This window comes from Centroberyx gerrardi, chromosome 6 (genome assembly GCF_048128805.1).
Source record: "Centroberyx gerrardi isolate f3 chromosome 6, fCenGer3.hap1.cur.20231027, whole genome shotgun sequence".
Taxonomy (NCBI): domain Eukaryota; kingdom Metazoa; phylum Chordata; class Actinopteri; order Beryciformes; family Berycidae; genus Centroberyx; species Centroberyx gerrardi.
In genome coordinates, this window is record NC_136002.1 from 2,308,165 (window position 1) to 2,327,459 (window position 19,295).

Below are 19,295 nucleotides of genomic sequence, written 5' to 3' on the forward strand. Positions count from 1 at the left end.
TAACCACCGAGAATGTTTTTGACCGGTTACGCATGTCGGTCTATAGGTTAATTTGCATACACCAGTGTTGCCAACTTGGCGACTTTGTCGCTAGACTTAGCGACTTTTCAGACCCCCCTGGCGACTTTATTTCTCAAAAGCGACTAGCGACAAATCTGGCGACTTTTTCTGACCATGGGAAGCAATGTTAATGTGTTGAATCCCAAAGCATTTGGCAATAAATTGGTTCGGTTGATACCGGTTTTCTCTACTTGCTTGTCTAATCCAGAGAGGTCGATCACAGTGCTTGCCACAAAAAGCGTAGCCCCCTCCCTCCGCTGAGAGCAGGGACTGTAGGATAGGGTCCACTTGTAATTGCTACCGGCGTACGACGAAACTGGCCCGGGTGGGCGGAGTCAGCACTTAACATTAAAACGGGCTACGCTGCGGCGTGCATAACAAGTGCAGATATTTATATGCAAATTACAGCAAATGGACAGTGCTTGGAAATGCGGCGCCAAAGCTCATCTATCTACTAAAGCAAGGAATCTCTGTCTGTCTGTGAGTCTGAGTGAGTGTGTGTCGTTCGCATATCTCAAGAACCGTTCGTCCGATCTACTTCACACTTGGCAGGTGTATTGCTGGGGACCAAGGACATGCAGTGTCGGATTTGGTGCAATTTGGACACGTTCATTATTAATAAACTTTGAATAAACAAGCGAACAGCGCTCTGTGCAGCAGCGGGGCGAACGGGCACTGCACTAGTTGAGTCAATGGAGCGCTGGACTAAAAGGAAAGTGCCACTTTCTTGTATTTCACGTCATTTTGCGTTCTTTCTTAAAAATTAACCGGTTAGTTACCGGTTAATGGGTGTCGGCCTATCAAAAGCAAAATTAACCGAAACTGACATCCCTAATTTCTAGGCTGCAGAAGAAGCACTGAAGCACTTATCACTGAATGTAAAGTTAGACTGATATATCAGTTTGCCAATTTGGGCCTTTTATTAAACGTCATCTACCATATAATGGATATGATGCAGTTTGTCTGATTACATATTTATTATAGAATTGATCTATATTACACTGGTTGTCTATGAGAAGACCTTAACTGAAACTGATGCTAATGGGACATAATACTGGTTATCAGCAGCTTCAATCCAAAAATATTGGTATTGGCATCGGATTCCACAAAAGTAGGCCTGAATCTATATGATTCTTATTATTACTACTATTACTGTTATTATCCTGGGTTTGAATGGAGAGTGTCCCATGGTCTAAATGCTGCTTCAGAGGCTTTTCCACTGTGACAAAAATACAATTCTGGGGAAAGCACTTAATACTTATCGCCACACAATTTCAGCTAACAGCAGCTTCAATCCAAAAATATCGGTTTGCCAATCAATCTGCAAGTGTCATGCCTAGGGAAAACTCTGCTGATGAGGAGGCAAGACAGGTAACCTACCTGCAGAGACACACCGTCCTTCCAGAGGGAGGTGTCCAGAGAAAACGAAGCCATGCCTTTGTTGTCTGTCGTGAGAGTCAGGTTCTCTGATACTTCCGCACTGCGGACAAACAGGTACACCGGCTCACTGGCAGCTGGGCTGGAGTCTGGGCCAGTCACTTTGACCTGAAAACAAAAAAAAGGAAAATATGTAAAATGTAAAAACAAGGCGACGGTAAACGTGTGGTCTGCAATTTTCATCAAAATCAGACCGGTGGTGTAGCAGTTACGGCTTTTCAAAGTTTGAAATTTTGACCTTTGATTGCGCCATCGGACAATCAATGTAGTTTTTAACTGCCAGAGTGCAGTACCATAATGCATCGTCCCTCCAAGTTTCATCCAAATTGCTGTGCTGACAACAGGCAACAGACAACAGGTAATTTCCATTGTTCAATGAAGACAGTCATTACCTTTCCCTCAAATACAATCCCTGGCTTGTATGCTGCAGGCACATCCTTAAAAGTGACAGTTCTGATTTGACTAGTGAAGCCAGTCCGGCCGCTGCCTTTCAGGACGACCCCTAGAACGAAAGCACAGGTAAAGGTCAGGGGTCAACATGAAGACAACTATGTGCTGTATTACTCGTTTACTCATTACTCGGATCCAACGACTCGGGATTCAGTAACCCTACCGGTCCCATACTCCTCCATCTCAGCCTCCACCTCAAAGAGGTCGTCATACATTCTCTTGTTCAGGGAAAACTCGGTCACGTTCACCATTTGTGTCGCACAGCCGTCTCTGTCCGTCTAGAAGAATAAGGAGAGTAAATTGCAAGCAAACATAAAAAATAAATTATGAACCATGACCAGCGAAAGAGCACCGAGCTCACAGAAAGATTGTCTTGCTCTAGGATACTCACCCTCAGGTCATACTTCTTGCAGATGTCACTTTTGTCATCAGAGAACCAGTAATATCGATAGGCCTTTCTACAAACCACTGCCTTGACTGATCCAAGAACTGGTTTCCCATATGTGTATCTACAGAAAAAGGCAGACGGATATATAAAAGGAGTGGTTTTTAATAGTAGCGAGAACAAGCAAATATTGCTAAAGATAATGAAACATGGGCTATATAACAAAAGGCCATATCTTCAATTAGGGTTCGACAGATATTGGCTTTTGAAAGCCAATCCCGATACAGATATGTTTGGATTGTAGCAAGCCACCAATAGACAATCTTTTGTGCCAATGTGTGCCCAAAAAAATAAATAAATAAATAAATTTAAGTAGTGTTTCCCCTCAGAATGTTATTCTTGTCAGGGTGGAAAAGCCTCTGAAACAATATTTAGACCACAATGGGACACTAAAACTCTCCACTAAAACCCAGGATGATAATAATAACTAGAAAAGGCTAAATTTTCTAAAGAAAATTTAAGTGTGCTTGCCGCCCTTGCAATGCCCCTGCCCTTAGACTTGGCGTTCACTAGCTTTGCTAAGCGGTGCAGCATTGCAATTGTTAGCATTTTGACAGACTAGACTCAGTAAACAGAGCCAGTTGCGTTCAAAGGCACTGGGAAACTTTTCTCATCACTGCACAGCAACATGTTTGGTATCGAACGAAACTACAGATTCCCAGCTTTCCAAGGATCCTAAACGCATCACAAAGTCGGCGCCGAGGCTGACAGAAAGCCCATGTGGGGAACTCATGGTCTCTGTCGCCATCTGCTGGCTGTGTCGAAGCACTGTCATGAATGAGCTCGACCATTTAATTTCATGTCATTTTATACAGTAAGGTCAAGTTATAAAAAATGCTGTCATCACATTGAAATGGTTACTATGAGGCCATATTTAATCACACATGAATGCAATTGGGCTCTTTGGATTCACAAGAGTCTCAGCTTTGTAGCCATACCCAATTTCTACAATTCCATGACTGTTTAGGTACCACAGTGTGCAGAAATAGGGAAAGAAAAAAAGGCGAGAATAACATCTTTTCACTGCATGCAGAACACTGTGTCTTTAGTACCCTGGAGCTCATATACCCTATGTAGCTGACATATGTCAGATATGGCTGTAAAGCTAAGACTCTTGCGGTTCTAATGAGCCATTCAGATATCTTGATGTGAGAGGTCAAGGGACCCGTTTGAAAATAGTCATGCCCATTTACCTTTGTCAAAAACTTTGCCGACTTTGGAGCTATGTTACATAACATGGCTGGTACCTATGTATTCGTCTGGATGTCTAGTTTCCGCTAATAAAAAAAGCTCCGCTCTAGCTTAAAAACTGAGCTCGTGAGAAGCTCCGTTAAGCGTCGGCCGACGCGCAGAAACCACGATACTCTGTGTGTACCTTAGCTTCAGTTAGCTTCAGCTGCTGTGTGGGAGAAATCAGACGTACCTCCCGATCTCCGCAGCGCGGTCCGTCTGTCCCAAATGCATCAAGCCAGCCATTAAAAACTCTGCACTAGACTTTTAATATACAGAATAAAAGTCCAAATACATCCATACTGATCTGATTCTACCTTAGCTTCAGTTAGCTTTAGCTACTGTGTGTGAGAAACCAGCTAACGTACCTCCCGATCTCCGCGGCGCCGTCCGTCTGTCCCAAATGCACCAAGCCAGCCATTAAAAACTCTGCACTAGACTTTTAATATACAGAATAATAGGCCAAATACATCCATACTGATCTGATTCTACCTTAGCTTCAGCTACTGGGTGGGAGCCTCCCGATCTCCGCGGACAAACAAGGACAAAACCAAACTTCAATTTCTGGCTCTGTGATCCTGTGATTGAGTCCACACGGTTCTCAGGTTCTCATCCTTTTACACTGTCCCAAATGCATCAAGCCAGCCCATGAGGGGAACTCATGGTCTCTTGCGTCTAAAATGGCATTTAATCCTTAATATCTCAAAAACCTTATGAGGGATCTCTTAGAAAAGTAATAGCACACGATTCCTCAATGAGCCGCACGTTTTGATGTCTCACATGTGTATGTACTGTAAAAACTGTAGGAGGAGTAGCGTGCCAAACTTTTTGGCGGAAAAATAATAATAAGTATGTGAGATAATAAGAGTGTGCTCTGCCTACGGCAAGCACACTAACTAGAAAGGTGCATTTTCTGGAGAAAATGCGTGTGATTGCTGAGAGTGCAAACTGTGGCACTGGTGCAGTTTAGTGTGGGTACAGCTCACCCTTTCTGTTGGCTGTCTGTGACTGGTCTATCACTCTCCTCTTTCCCTCTTTCTTATCCTATGGCTGTATCTATGTCACATATTTCTGTCTGTGTGTGTGTGTGTGCGTGCGTGCGTGCGTGCGTGCGTGCGGGTGGATGTGTACGTACCAGCAGCTGTATGTGTGTGTGTGTGTGTGTGTGTGTGCGCGCGTGTTTTTGAACATGACTGTGGATCGTCTGTTCAAACTGAAACGGCTGAAGCAAAGTATAATATGTGTATGTAATGTTAAAACTGTGAGAAATGTGGCAGTTTAAAACACTTCTGTGAAGGAGCTGTAATGAGTGCCAAAGTGATAAGTAATAATGTTAGAAATGTACTAAAATTTCATAATAGTAACAAGTACAAAAGTAAGAAAATATGTAGGAAGGCTTATGTGTAAAATGTGGAAGGAGATAGTAGTATTTTGTAAAATCTGAAAGGTACAAGGGGTATGAATAGCAGGTATGAAAAGTAGGTATATATTCAGTGGAAAAAAACAGAAAATATGAAAGTGACAAGTAATAATGTTAGAAATGTACTAAAATGTAACAGTACTAAGAAGTAAAAAGGTATAAAAATATGTAGTTGGTAGGAAGACTACGAAGGCTAACAAACTATCTGTTAGTAGGAAGGCTTATGTGAAAAGCTGGAAGGTACTAGTAGTATGAAGAGTAAGAAGGCAGTGGCAAGTAATAATGTTAGAAATGTACTAAAATGTAATAATACTAAAAAGTAAAAAAGGTATGAAAATATGTAAAAGACATGTTGAAATGGAGAAGAGTGAAATAAGCAGAAGAGCTGCAGAAACTACTGTGAAAAAGAGTGGAACACTAGTGTCAAACAAAAGTTAATATCTCAAAAACTATACATTGCATCGCTTATATATTGACATTGTGAGTGAGAGCAGAAGCAGCTGAAGGGTTTGATGTATAGTATGTGTATGTAGTGTTAAAGTTGTGTGAACTGTCACAGTTTTAAAATGTGTGAATTTAGTAAAAAGTACGGCCTGTAAAGTCTGCTAGATTGAATTGTGACATCACGCACTCTAGCGTAACTCCATAGGCTGCCATTATAAAGGTTTAAAAAGGTATAAAACGTAAACTGCGATTACTCAAAAAGTACAAAAGTTGTCAAAAAGCTGAATTAAAGTGATAAAGTACTAAAAGTGGTGACCCGTTTAAAGTTTGAATGAAGTTTCTAGCTTAAAGTATGAAAGAGTAGTTAAAGTTCAAAGAGGGCATGGTTTGAACATTCCGCCCATAGTAGAAAAAAGTAGAATATCTTAAAAAGTAAAAGTCAAATTGCTTAGAAAAGTAAACACAATCGATTCCCAATGAAGCTGAACATTTTAAAGTTTGAATGGAGTCTCTAAGTGAAAGTATGCAGAAGTAGTTAAGTGCCAAAAAACGTACGGAATAATAATAATAAAGAGCGAGAATATTATACCTGTGATTGCTGAGTCAGCAATCACACAATAAGAATAATAAGTATGTCAGATAATAAGAGTGTGCTCTGCCTACGGCAAGCACACTAATAATAATAAGTATGTGAGATAATAAGAGTGTGCTCTGCCTACGGCAAGCACACTAAAAATAATAATAAGTATGCAAGATAGTAAGAGTGTGCCCTGCCTACGGCAAGCACACTAATAAGTATGCAAGATAGTAAGAGTGTGCTCTGCCTACGGCAAGCACACTAATAATAATAAGTATGCAAGATAGTAAGAGTGTGCTCTGCCTACGGCAAGCACACTAATAAATATAGCCGCAAGCAGCAAATGACGGGGTCCAAGTCCACGTAGACACCAAATGTTTCACATTACCTCAGAGTTGATAACTGCACAAGTGCACCAAATTTGGTTAAGATAGCACAAGGCGTTCATGAGTTATGGCTCATGTTGTCAAATATGTGCCACGCCCTAAAATTGACTGGCATATAGCAGCCAAACGATATGGAGTACAAGACATCTTTTGATAACTTTTAATCATGCGAGTCCAGAGATCATGCATATCAAATGTGGAGATGATTGCCTCAACGGTCTAGGAGGAGTTCGCAAAAATAGGTTTTTGAGAAAATTCAAGATGGCGGAAAATCTAAAATGGCGGTGCCTATCAAAACGATGCAGCTTCACCCAAGGAATACAGGAAAAAAAGAATTTTGCTTCTATGATGTGTAGTTACTGAGTTATGGGCATTTAAAATGTAAAATGTTGCTGTAGCGCCCCCTATAGGCGAAATGACACAAAATTCTGTAGTGTACTTCAGAGTTGTTCCCAGCACTATGTGCTTGGACCCCTAGTAATAGATAATGATTCAAACATTCATGCATACTTGTCTGGAATCCAATATAAATGTCTCAATAGAATCAATTCAGGTTAAGGGCTTCTCACAGGCAACCAGTATATTATTGATCAAATACAAATGTGTAATCAATCAAACTGCATCATATCAGAGGTGGACCACACTGACAGCCAATATCCAATTCTTAATAAATGGCCAATATCGGGGAAAAAAATAGTGATCGAACCCGACCTTCAATGCCGTTACTTAGTTTCACCTCTGTCCATCATTTGACACTCACTTTCCACAAATCTTCAGCGCTGCTTCTTGGTCCAGAATGGTAATCACACCGGGCAGGTGAACCTTCACCTCATACTTAGGCAAAACTAAAGCAAAGAAAAACATGAATATTACTGTACTGCTAAAAATCAATAAACAGGAATTCGCGACTCCCCCCCCCCCCCCCCCCCTCCTCCCCAGCAACATACCGTATTCCTTGATTTCAAAGGTTTGGGATATGTCCTCTCCTGGCTCGGTGTAGGCTTTGATGGTGTAGGTTCCCTGCGCTGCCTCGGGACTCATGGGGAGGGAAAGATCAAGGATGCCGCCAACTACTGCCGGGTCCTTCCACCGGGCAATAAGGTTTGCTTTAGGGTCCTACGAATAACGTGAGAGACAGAGAGACTTTTATTTGTGGTTGAGCTCAGAGCTCAGGCTTTTCCTACAGGTGGCCTCCACCCTCTGATCCTCTTCTACTGTTAGACCTCATCAATCTGTGATGTTCAGTGCATTCCAGGAGTTATTTTGTGATGAAGTGTTGTACTTTACCCCACTTTCCCTCAACCTGCCTTGTCTACCTCTACTTCAGTTAGTTGCCAGCATGCCTGACGAACGAATATACAGCACCCCAAATAAGAATTATACGGCACTTCAAAGCTGAATTCATATTTCTGGACATAGTTAAAGCCTGTGCATAATAATGCGCATCGACTGCTGTATGTTGGAAAATTCACAAAACAACCACATGTGCAGTTACAACGAACTTCGTAGTACAATAAAACGTGTTTCCATAATTTTGTCGATTGTCATTTGTTTTACTTAAGTGATTAAAAAGGTTGCATTCGGTTAGTCATATTTGGCTATGTTTACATGCGCACAATAATAACAGATTGCCTTTGTGGGTCTTATTTCTATTTAGGTGTTTAGTCAACATTTGGCAGGACAGTCAACTAGTTGATGAGTCAACTTTTCATGCAATTCTTAGTTTGCAAAGATTTTATGTGTCTCTTACCTCAATATCCACAAATATGTACTGAAATGAAAGAAACAAAAGAATTATGTGAATGTTGGATGGCAGAAAGTGGAACTTGTTTTTTACAATAAAAAACAGAAATAATACAAGAAACAACTTACCAGACCTCTGCTACAAAATCATGTAGGTTAGATGAAACTTTAAATTTATAATCTGTCACATTTTCATATAAATGAATGTCCATTTTGCTCTCTATCACCGACTGCTATGCGACAACAGTGATTCAACCTGTATCCAGTTCATGAAAGCTTTTACATTTCTGTTCTTAACACCTGGTGTCTGGTAGCTCTTCCCTCTGGCACACAGGAAGTGATGCGTTTTACATTTCCGTTTTTTTTTGTTTTTGTTTGTTTTTTTAAATAAATAGAAGAACTGGGTAGTTAGCAGGAGCAGCGATAGCCACCATGGCTTTACAGACAAAGAAAACAGCGCCACCTACAGGAACTCAAACAGTAAATCCAAGGATGTTGATTACTGTTGATGAAAATTGAACTGTGGACTTTCCAATATCTGACATTAACCGCAAGATAACCTCATCACATGATGTATTTAAATGAATTTCAAGTGCGTGCTGCACCCAGATCTGGTTTCAGCCAAAATATCTCTCTTCGCAAACGTAAAGGCCTCGAGCCAGTATTGATTCAGATGCTTGGGTCACATGTGCTGTGTGCCAAATGAACTCTGACAGTGTGTTTGTCAAGCCACCTCCGCACAGCGTTTCACACCCACGCTGTCTTAAAAATCAACAAACAGCCCTCCCTTTGCCGCCCGCCCTCCTGAACCAAAATAGACCTCGTTCTTAGATTTAGTGACTGAATGGAGGCAATAACACCGGATTGCAAAGTTCATTGGCTGGTGCGATCAAACTTAGGAATTATATCATTTTGAAGGACTGAACTTACCTTGCGCGCCACAGGGACTAAACCGGTAGTCAGAGAGACGATCCGGAACTGGACTAAAAAAAAACAAAGAAGGAATTATCAGACTTAGAATCAATTTTTCCAACAAATATAATAAATGTACAGGAACATACACATGGTACAAGGACAACAGGACCTCACATACAGCGCACTATACATATCACTCAACATACATTAATTCACTATACAGTAAATGAATAGCATGAAGCAGTTATTAAGGTTATCATCCTTTACAAAAAAGACAAAATGGTTCTTTTGGCATAGCAGGACACAGGACCTTTATGGTGCTGCAAGGAACCATTTAAAGCTGCGACATGTAGCATTTTCACATTAATAAATCATTACCACATTAATGTTGAGACATAATTCTATAATCTGTAAACAAACGAGACCATGACTGAGAAGATTGGCAGCGTCTACCAGCCTCTGCGCTGCATTTTATATTTGTGTGCCATCAGGTCGGATTTGGCGGGAAATCTGCTGGATTGCTTTACGGCACAAAACAGGAAGAGGGCGCTGTTCTTCCAGAGCAAACAGAGCTAAAGCTTTCAGAGTTTCTGGCAGCAGATGGTGGAAGGAGTGAAAGGAGGAATCACTTCCAACATGTTTATCTTTATCAGAACCACACTGGGTTTTTGATTCAACTTTTTTTTGTTGTATTTAATCAAAACAGAGGATTATTTCAGTCATTACGGATTTTTATAGAACCAGAAGAGAAGGAATAGAAACTGAAGAACCCTCGAGGAATCCTCCTTTTTCTGTGTGTACGGAGCATTGGCATAATTCCTGAAGCTGTCAAGCAGCAAAGTGGCTCAAGGTTATGCAGATATTGTGAAGCCCTGCAAAATTGTGCAAATACTGCTGAATTGGTTATTAATGCAGACTGGATAATGTAGATGGTATGAATAGTATGACAGCAGCGGAGCGGCAGCATGAGAAATTCTACCACCCAGCAGGGAGCTACAATACTTCAAATAAAACTCCTAGTGGACAGCATTTGGAGCCGAGTTTAGAGATTCAATTAATTATTAAGCGTCAGAATAAGCTACACGTAAAGCTCAAGAGGGTGCTTTTACACTAGATACAGTACTAACCAGTCTGTCCAGGTTTGTAGACAGGTTTATCAGTCTGGATGATGTTGATGTAGGACCTAGGACTGATGAGGATTTTGGTCTTCTTGCTCATCGAGTCCATCTCCCCCTGGAGGACGACATTCATGGTGGCCACAATGGCAGTGGTCACCGTGGGGGCCTGCAATGTATCATAAGACACATTTGTTAGAAAGGACCTAGGAGGGGAGGAGGTGCGGTGTATATACAACATACAAATGATGGGGAAAAAAAGTGTCCCGATAGTATGTAATTTTTACTTAAGTACCAACAATCACCAGGACGCCCTCATTCCGTCTATTTGTCCTTTAGCAGGATATCTCAAAAAGTTACCAATGGATTTGCATGAAATGTTGTGGAAAGATTGGTCACGGGGCAAGAAAGAACTGATTGACTTGTCATACCAATTGGCCAAAGGGGGCGTGGCTGTGGGCGTGGCTTCTGACAAAAAGGCATATAACTTATTCATAAGAGGAGGCAAACCCTCCATTACTGACCGAATCAAACAACATGGGGGCACTGGAGAGCTCATTTCCAGTTTAGCCATAACCACCCTGCTAATTTCTCCAAAACTCGGACAGCGGTAGAAGGGCAGCACTAATGGCCACTGAACATATATAGTCCTGATTGTTCATTTGGTGTTGTGACAGTCGGCTAAAATGCTTAAAGGTAGCGAGAATTTGAACAGGCAGATCTCATGTCTCATTTCAGGTCCAGCCATGAAAATGTATGCATCTCCCGATGTGCAACAAAGTTGGCAATGTGGCATGGAAGAAATTATTAACTTTTGGTGAAAATCAGACATGTGGAACTGGCATATGTTGACAATTGCATAGCGTTGGTGGAGGTATGTGCTCTACTGAGTGCCATCTAGTTCAATTTTTGTTTCGCCCTTACCTTCGGAGCTATGACCACCCCACCCCACATACCTCCCACCCGCCCTCCCCCACCCCCATCTCGATCTTGCTAAACCAAGCCAAACTGAATCTAACTGACCACAACTGTGCTCACTTTGTCCTGACTAGCACTTTTGCAAATGCTACATACAGAATCCTTCTTCTTCTGTGCCACATAACGTAATGGTGGAAAATGACCAGTAGAAACATCTGCGCATAAACAGTTGAAGCAGATCCCATGTGCCTCCTCTGCCAGAGGTCCGTTATGTGGGCTTGAAATTGAGTAACAACCGACCACTTTAACTGCAGAAGGTTAATGACAGCAATTATCATAAGAAACCATACTTGTAGCATATGTTTTCACTTGCTAATGGAAGTGCTATTACATAACTGGAGACTGGAACCACGTCCAAATTTGTGAGGGGCATTTTTGTGTGTGTGAGAGAGACTGAAAGTCGGGGGTTGGGGGGGTTTTTCAGTGGAATGCAGGTACGTAGCTGGCCTCTGGCAGAAAGCAGCCTTTGTTTAGTTGCAAATAGAGAAATGCCAGATCAGGGCTGCAGAAGGGCAAAACACTGTGGAATGAATTGAAACTAAGTGCTATTGTCACAGAGCTGATTGGCGTCGACGGTTCATTTAGAATCAATATGGAACGAGGCTGGTGGGTTGCATAACACCAAGCAGCAGTGTGACAGAAAGCAGAGTAACTATGACAGCCACGATCATTAGGTACATAATGACGTCAGGACTTGCTCTATTGGCTTAACGGAGGGCTGGGGGGAAAGGGGCAGAATGATCATGCCAGTGTTCATCCATGACCACCCAAATATGAAGTGCACTGGTCACTGGCTGCAGTCTACATTGAGTATCGTCATGTTTATGTTGGGCCATGTGCCTACATTGAGTGCAAAACACCAACGCAACGACTGCTTATCTCCTAAGTAGGAAATCAAGAAAAATCAAGAAAAATATGAGTATTGCAGATTATCACTTTAAGCAAAACGTGTTTTGTAGAAAAGTGGCAAGAAAATGGATATCGCCAATTAGAATTACATGTAATCCCTCCCCCAAAAAATCCTGAATAATCAAACCCATGATTACAAGTTCACTGCCAGATGTGTATACGCGTGATGGAGCCAGACCTGGAAGGTGACGCAGCGGTAATAGTCCTGTGTGACGGACTCCTCCAGGATGGTGGTGGTGCTGTTGCCATCCAGTATGACGTTGGTGCTGCCATCCTCCACGCTCAGAGTGATGGTCAGAGAGACTGGCTCTGTAGGGCCATGGATCTGGGCACACAGGGTCTCTTGGCTGCCTCCTGTTACCTGGGAGCTCACCGTCACCGCAAAAATGCTGCAGGTACAGAGAAGACACATGGGGGGACATTTCAGAGAGACTCCTGGGAAATGTAACGTGATGTGCCGAGGTTCTGGACCGCAACATGAGTACGAAACTGTGGAAATTAAGTGTGGCAGTATTCTTTTTCAATGAATCGTCCATCTAGGGGTGTTCAGACAGTTTCATGTTGATAGGTTCTAGTGTATTTAAGTATCTTAAACTATTCCTAATTTTGCTTGGACACCCCTGGAACCCCTTCATGGACCCCTGGAAGCTCCTCAAGGACCCCTGAACCCCTTCAAGGACCCCTGGAAGCTCCTAAAGGATCCCTGGAACCCCTTCAAGGACCCCTGAACCCCTTCATGGAACCCTGAAAGCTCCTCAAGGATCCCTGAACCCCTTCATGGAACCCTGGAATCCCCTCAAGGACCCCTGGAGTTTGATAATCACTTATTTATAGTGCCCATAGATGCAGTAGGTCATATACCCACCGTATACTCACATAATGTCCCCTACCACTGTTGATAACCACCAACTTGTTTGCACAATTTGTTAATTGTGCATACAGATGGCCGACACTTACAAAGCACAAAATATTAGGACCTGCTTCTCTTTCTGTGAAATAGACTGACCAAGTGAAATATATGATCTCTGATTTTACCTATGAAATCCATTTTAGTCATGAAGGGGAATTGAAGATGAAGGGGAAGAGCTATGTTTATGTATTCAGACACGGATTGTGTAAAAAGGCATGCGACTCAATATTGGGATGGTGGTCATAATACCGACATCTAAATAACCATATTAGCTAGATCCAGCCAGGCTGCTGTACTGAATTGTGTTTCTTGTTGTTCTGATGCACCTCGCACAGAGGGGCCTGCTGCTGCCAATGAGAAATAAAGGACACATTTAATTGAGTTTTAGGTGGTGTTGTTGGGAATAACGATGCCGTTTCTGCCAGGGAGGCAGTCACTCATGATGCATTTGACCTGTCAACCCTGATATGAAAACTATGAAAGGGATTAGTGTTATGATGATCAGAATGTAAAGAACACATAGGACAGGAAAAAATCAACATGCAAACCAACCAGTATGCAAACACAAAATACTCAGGGACTTGCATCCACCATGCCTTAGTCTAGGTGAGTCCAAGTGTGATAATGCAGTTTTTAATCATTATAGTAGAGAGCAAAGAACAAGCAAAGATAGCCAGAAATCTATCAAGGGGAGCATTCAGGACCAATGTTCCCTCTAAGCTGATTGTTTGGTGACCTATGTCTAATTATTTAGCCATCACACTGACCAATTAAAATCTTGCCAGGCAGTCTTTGTTCCACTTTGTTCACAGATATTAGTAGATATAAGGAGATTTGGAGTTTTGGTGGCGAATGATACTAGATGGAGAGACTTTGCCACAGTTTAGAGTTTAAGTACACACTCCCACACAGCTGTGTGTGTGTGTGTGTGTGTGTGTGTGTGTGTGTGTGTGTGTGTGTGTGTGTGTTGGTGGTGGGGGGTGCTCTTCCAAAGATTGCATAACCGTATCCTAGGGCCAACCACTGGACTCTGCCATATCAATTGGACGATGCTGATTTTGGCCAGTCAGTGATAACAAACTAAAATGCACGACTACATCAAATTGCACTATACTGTCATTTGTTTTTGCAACTTTCTATCACGTGCTGCTGCTCCTGCAGCTCGGCCAGCTTGGCTTGCAGATAGTGGACAATGCAGCAGTATACTGACGCACAAACCGGACTTTTACAGAACAGGGTTTCACATCAAAGTCCAAGGTGTTTGCAATGGGACGCTGCTTGGTAAGAAAAAAACAAAAAGCACACAAAAGTTGCTGTACTTACGTATCATTGAGGTGGACCGATGTCGCAGTTCGCAGAAGCGCTGATGCGACTATGAGAGCAAACATTTGGAGGACGGGTGCCATGCCTGCAAAACACTGTCGGCGCTTTGCAAACAGCGGGGACAACAACGAGCGGACCCGACTGCGGTGGAGGGATCGCACTTCTTCCACTACTTCCCCCCTGTCGGTCAGAGAGAGGGCTGCGCAGGGCAGAAAGTTGCACAAACGCCTCTGTTTATACCCAAACCACCGCCGCCCCCACCCCTTGAGTCACTCCCCCCCGAATCCGTTGGACCCTTCGCAGCCGCCTCCCTATTCCCTAAAGAGGTTTCACTTCCCAAAAGTTGAATCACACAGCCGTGCCTGCTGCCAAGCAGTCCACCCCTCCGGTTCTCTTGAGAAACTTTGAGAAAGTCCACACCACAAAGAGAGCGAGGGATCCAAATTTTAGTAGGTCTGGTGAGAGGACAGAAGCTGTTGTTTGGGATGGGCATGATGACCCAAATCCGCTCCTTTTTAATGGACAACAACGGGCCACACAGTACTCGAGTATCGAGGCCAACAGAGATAAGATAGCAGTTCTCAAGCGGGGTCTTTGAAGGGTTCCAGGGGTCTGCCAGCAAAATGAGGCATAGTTTGATTCCACTGTTATTTAATTTGCTCAAAAGTATCTCAATTAGAGAAGTATAAGAATCAAGGTATCACTCTTACCGCTATTATCTCTCCATATACAGTGACAGTTATACAGTTCGATAAGGCAACAACAGAAATCTTTGCATGTGGGGGTCTTGGGGACTAAATCTTATCAGGTCTGTGGATCTCAATGTGTTTCTATTTGGGAGTCCTTGAAATCATTTGAGAAACCCTGCTCTAGGATGCCAAGACTGTCATCATCATCGTCATCATCATCATAACCACCACCGACGTCTCCGCCACGTAACGACTGGCAAACAATCTTGGCCTTCCTCCTCCCTGATAACCAACATTTAGGAGGCCTAAGGCGGCAGCGACAAAAGAGTCCTGCCTGTTTGTCTTGGAAGGAGTGAAACTGAACTAATGGCCAGAGGGACAGCACAAACTTTTTAACACACACTGGAAGGGAATGGGCACCACAGGCCATCGTGTATCAAGCACAGCTGAGATCAGGCGCTTCCTCCATGGCACAAGACGGGCAAACATGAGGAGAATTTCCCACCGGATATCAAAAAGCTTCTCCCTGAGACGCGGCACTCCCTCAGTCCATTCCTCAGCGAGGACTGAACGGACTGGAAATAGAATACAGATCAGCGCTCTATGCAATGCAAAGACTGATGTGGAGACGCTCCAAAGCAAAGATAAGCGGTGGTTCCACTTTTTGGCTTATGAAAACCTGGATTTGTGCTCGAGTAACTGATTATATAGGAGGTCTGCATAACAATGCACAGGGCCAGTGTTGCCAGTGTATCATTTCAAAGTTTTCATTGCATTCATTGCATTCTGAGAGCCAGAATGGCCTGTTGGTCGGTGCAAATCATCACATTATACCACACCTATAGGTTTCATTTCGAGTTTGGGAGGGACACACTGCTGCTGTTGCTAACTAATTTTTGCTCTGAATTTTCTTTCCACTAAACAGCATATTTACAAATTTCTCCCATTGATTCACTTCAATTAGACATTGGCAGATATAGTATGGGTTGGGGGGCTTTTAGGGACTATTGTGGGCATTAGACAGTCTGTAATTGTAAGTCTACCACCCATTTACACACATTACTAAAGACACACATCTTCTTTCTCTTTCTTTCTCTCTGCCACACACACAAAGCTCTGTCTCTCCCTCATCACTTACACCCACACAGACACATCCAATCCTTCAGTTAATTTAGAGAAGTGCTGCAGTTTGCTGATGCCGGAGACAACAAGGTGACAGTTTCCAGGTTGTCTTTGCTCCAGGTCTCCTTTTATGTCTACACTGGCGTTTGATCTCTGCTGCTAAAAAAAACAAAAAAACAATCAAGAAATAGGACTGAATGCCACAGAAATTATAACCATGTCTTTTCCTCTATGGATGCATTAGGGTTGTATGTTGTACTAGTCTATTCTGGTGGCAGATTTATCCACAATGCTGCACTTCCTAAGCGTTTGGCTCAGAGGTTCCCAACTGTTTTTGATTAGGTATACTGAAGCCATACTGAGGTCAGAAAGTTCCTGGGAACACAGTGCTTAAAGGACATAAAATTGCCTGTTGACACAGTGTTCACAGGGCAGGAACAATGTTCCATTCCTCAGAAATCAAGCTGCTCCTGAGCTGATCAACAACAACTGACTATGGGCAAGTAATGCTGTGTAGCTTTCACAATGGCTTCAGTGCAGTCTCAAAGTAGACTGTTTTTGTTTGAAAATGGCAATCAGATATTGTTGTATATTGTTCATTTTCCTACCCTCTGATTTGGAATTGTTCAAAGAAAACTATTTTGATGCCACTGGACCACATATAGAGTCCAGATCCCAAGATAAGGAAAGACTGTTTTAAATGGAAATCCCATCAATCAATTATTGGTGCTGTGAAGGTTAACAAACCAGACAGCAGTGGTCAATCTTAAACTGATATATATCGGTTTGGCAATATATTTGGACGATATTGGCCTTTTATTTTCTGTGGTGTGAGAGGATTTTACTCACTTTTAACAGTCTGTAAAACCTGCAGTGAAACCTGCCTCACCCTGCCTTAAGGAGCTGCTAACACATTTAAAAGAATTTAATTAGTCTGGCTTTCAATGGAGAGTTTTAGTGTCCCATGATGGTCTCAATGCTGTTTCAGAGGCTTGGCAGGAATACAATTCTGGGGGAAACACAGAACACTTGTATTTCCTGCAAAACCCCATATGAGTCTAACCCTAGTCAATATGCGGTAGAGGAGTATAATTATACTCCCCTACCATGGCAAACAGCAGTAACCACTTTTTGAGTGTTTTAACCATCAAAGGTCATGACTAGTGTTTAGATTTCATAACACCTAAAATTATACTGATAAATGCTACTAAGTGACAGCCCACAGGCAATAAACTGGTCATTTTTGTCGGTTCCACTGCTGCACTACAGTTACTGCACTTTGGCTTTGAAGCTGTAAGCACACTAAACAGGGCATTTCAGTTGGACGGCCGTGTATTTACAGCAACAGGCAGGAGAGGGCAGCAGACATTAGGGTTGTGGGGAGACTAATTCATGTGTTTCATGTCTCTCATCTCCATTCCAGGGAGGGGCTCATTAAATCTAGCTTCCCATCTCTGGCTGATGAATTCTTCATTAAAACAATATGAGCACCCTTTGGTCCTACAAAGATACCATTTAAAAATTCAATTAACCGAGGCTTGACGATCTCAATGAAATGAACTTTTACAGTAAAAAGCCCCGCACTATGCAGTCCGGCGGAGCCTTTTCCAAACTGATAGCGCGCATAGGAAAATAGCGCGAGTGAAGGAACAACCACCAGCGAATAACAAAGGGAAGTCAGACGCTGCATGGGGATTTAGATGTTCAAAGGAGCAGCTTACGCCTCTGGGCCATGCAGGGCCCTCTTGAGTCGGAGAATGAAATCTGTTGTTTAACAAGCCTTTATTGGAATCCACACTTCTACCAAAATGTTGAAGATCAGGGACAAACAGAAGCCCACAGCGCCGGTACATGAGCCAGCGATGAGCACAATCCCAGAGTATTGTTGTCAGTGATGTCCATATGAGAGCAATATGATTCCCATATTGGTATAACAAAATCCATGGGTTGTGTGTGTGTGTGTGTACCAAGCTCGAACAGGGCTACTCGGGGATATGCTGAGCTTCAGGTGGTGGATAACAGCAGAGAGCTGGCTGCCTTTGGTTTCCTTAGTTCTCTTGGCTCTATAGTTTCCAAGGGGGTTAGTCAGCACCGTCTTGGTTGGTTTCAGGAGTCCCATGGGTGCTCCAGAGACCCAGACACTGCCAGTTAGCTTCAGTGTGCCTTGGCTGTCTGTGGACTCAGATTTAAAGGAAAAATCCACCCTCAGATCCTCTTACACTGTTAGATCTCATCTACCTGTGATGTTCAATGTATTCCAGGAGTTATTTTGTGATGAAGTGTTGTAATTTACCTTTTATTGTACCCACTTTCCCTCAACCTGCCTCATCTACTTCTACTGCGGTTAGTGATTTCCCACATTTCCCATAATGACTTTCAACAACCGCCAGAGAAGGGGCGTGAGCTGTCAATCAAGCTAGTTCGTGAACATTGGGACCTGTCTACGATCGCGAGCACACCCCTTACTGAAAACCCAACATGTCTTGTGGCTGCATTGCATTCTGGTCTCTCTCCTGCTCCTGTGGGTGGAGAAATTGGTCTCTCTGCCTCTTCTACGATGGATTTCTCCCTGTATGATTGTTGAACGCCTCTTGGTGCAAAATGGCGGCTCTAGAAAGAAGCCCTCGCTCTTTGATTCTGAGGGACTGACACCAAAACCTGACGTTTACCGCTGATGTTGTCGATCGCTGAAACATTTTCTGCTATCAAACTCCATTGTAGCTGCTGGAAAATATCTCAATGTGACGTCACGCCATGTACGTTTGGCCAGTTATCCACTGGAATAATAGAAATACACCACCAAAGAACCAAATGGTTTAGGGTGCATTTTCCCTTTAATAATACAGCATTGCTAGAGCTCTCCTTCCCATCCCATTGTCAATCGACCACATCTCCCTCTGGTTAACCTCAAATTGACTAACACACTACCAACAAACCTCTAATCTCTGTTTCTGTCTCTTATTCTCACACCACCACCACACACACACACACACACACACACACACACACACACACACACGCACACGCACGCTCCCATTCTCGGGCTGAGGCTGGTAGTTCTTCAGCTACCATAGGGCTCCTGGTGGAGGTGCTGAGGGAGCAGGGAGAACATTGTTTGCACTACTGTAAAACACAGCTCCCT

The 19,295-nt window shown here is 43.0% G+C and overlaps 1 protein-coding gene across 1 annotated transcript in view; it reads right to left on the reverse strand.

Annotated features, from left to right (window-relative positions):
• The window catches only part of LOC139916636 (alpha-2-macroglobulin-like protein 1), a 38,498-nt gene extending 23,994 nt beyond the window's left edge, over nt 1-14,504 (reverse strand). The window contains exons 1-11 of the mRNA XM_071905562.2: nt 14,343-14,504; nt 12,288-12,498; nt 10,235-10,391; nt 9,123-9,175; nt 8,200-8,220; nt 7,397-7,565; nt 7,210-7,294; nt 2,339-2,456; nt 2,111-2,225; nt 1,890-1,999; nt 1,441-1,605 (exon numbers count right to left, since the gene is read on the reverse strand). Of these exons, the coding sequence (XP_071761663.2) occupies nt 1,441-1,605; nt 1,890-1,999; nt 2,111-2,225; nt 2,339-2,456; nt 7,210-7,294; nt 7,397-7,565; nt 8,200-8,220; nt 9,123-9,175; nt 10,235-10,391; nt 12,288-12,498; nt 14,343-14,425 (1,287 nt within the window). The 5' untranslated portion in view covers nt 14,426-14,504. The remainder of the gene's footprint in view (nt 1-1,440; nt 1,606-1,889; nt 2,000-2,110; nt 2,226-2,338; nt 2,457-7,209; nt 7,295-7,396; nt 7,566-8,199; nt 8,221-9,122; nt 9,176-10,234; nt 10,392-12,287; nt 12,499-14,342) is intronic.
• Between the last annotated feature and the right edge of the window lie 4,791 nt (nt 14,505-19,295).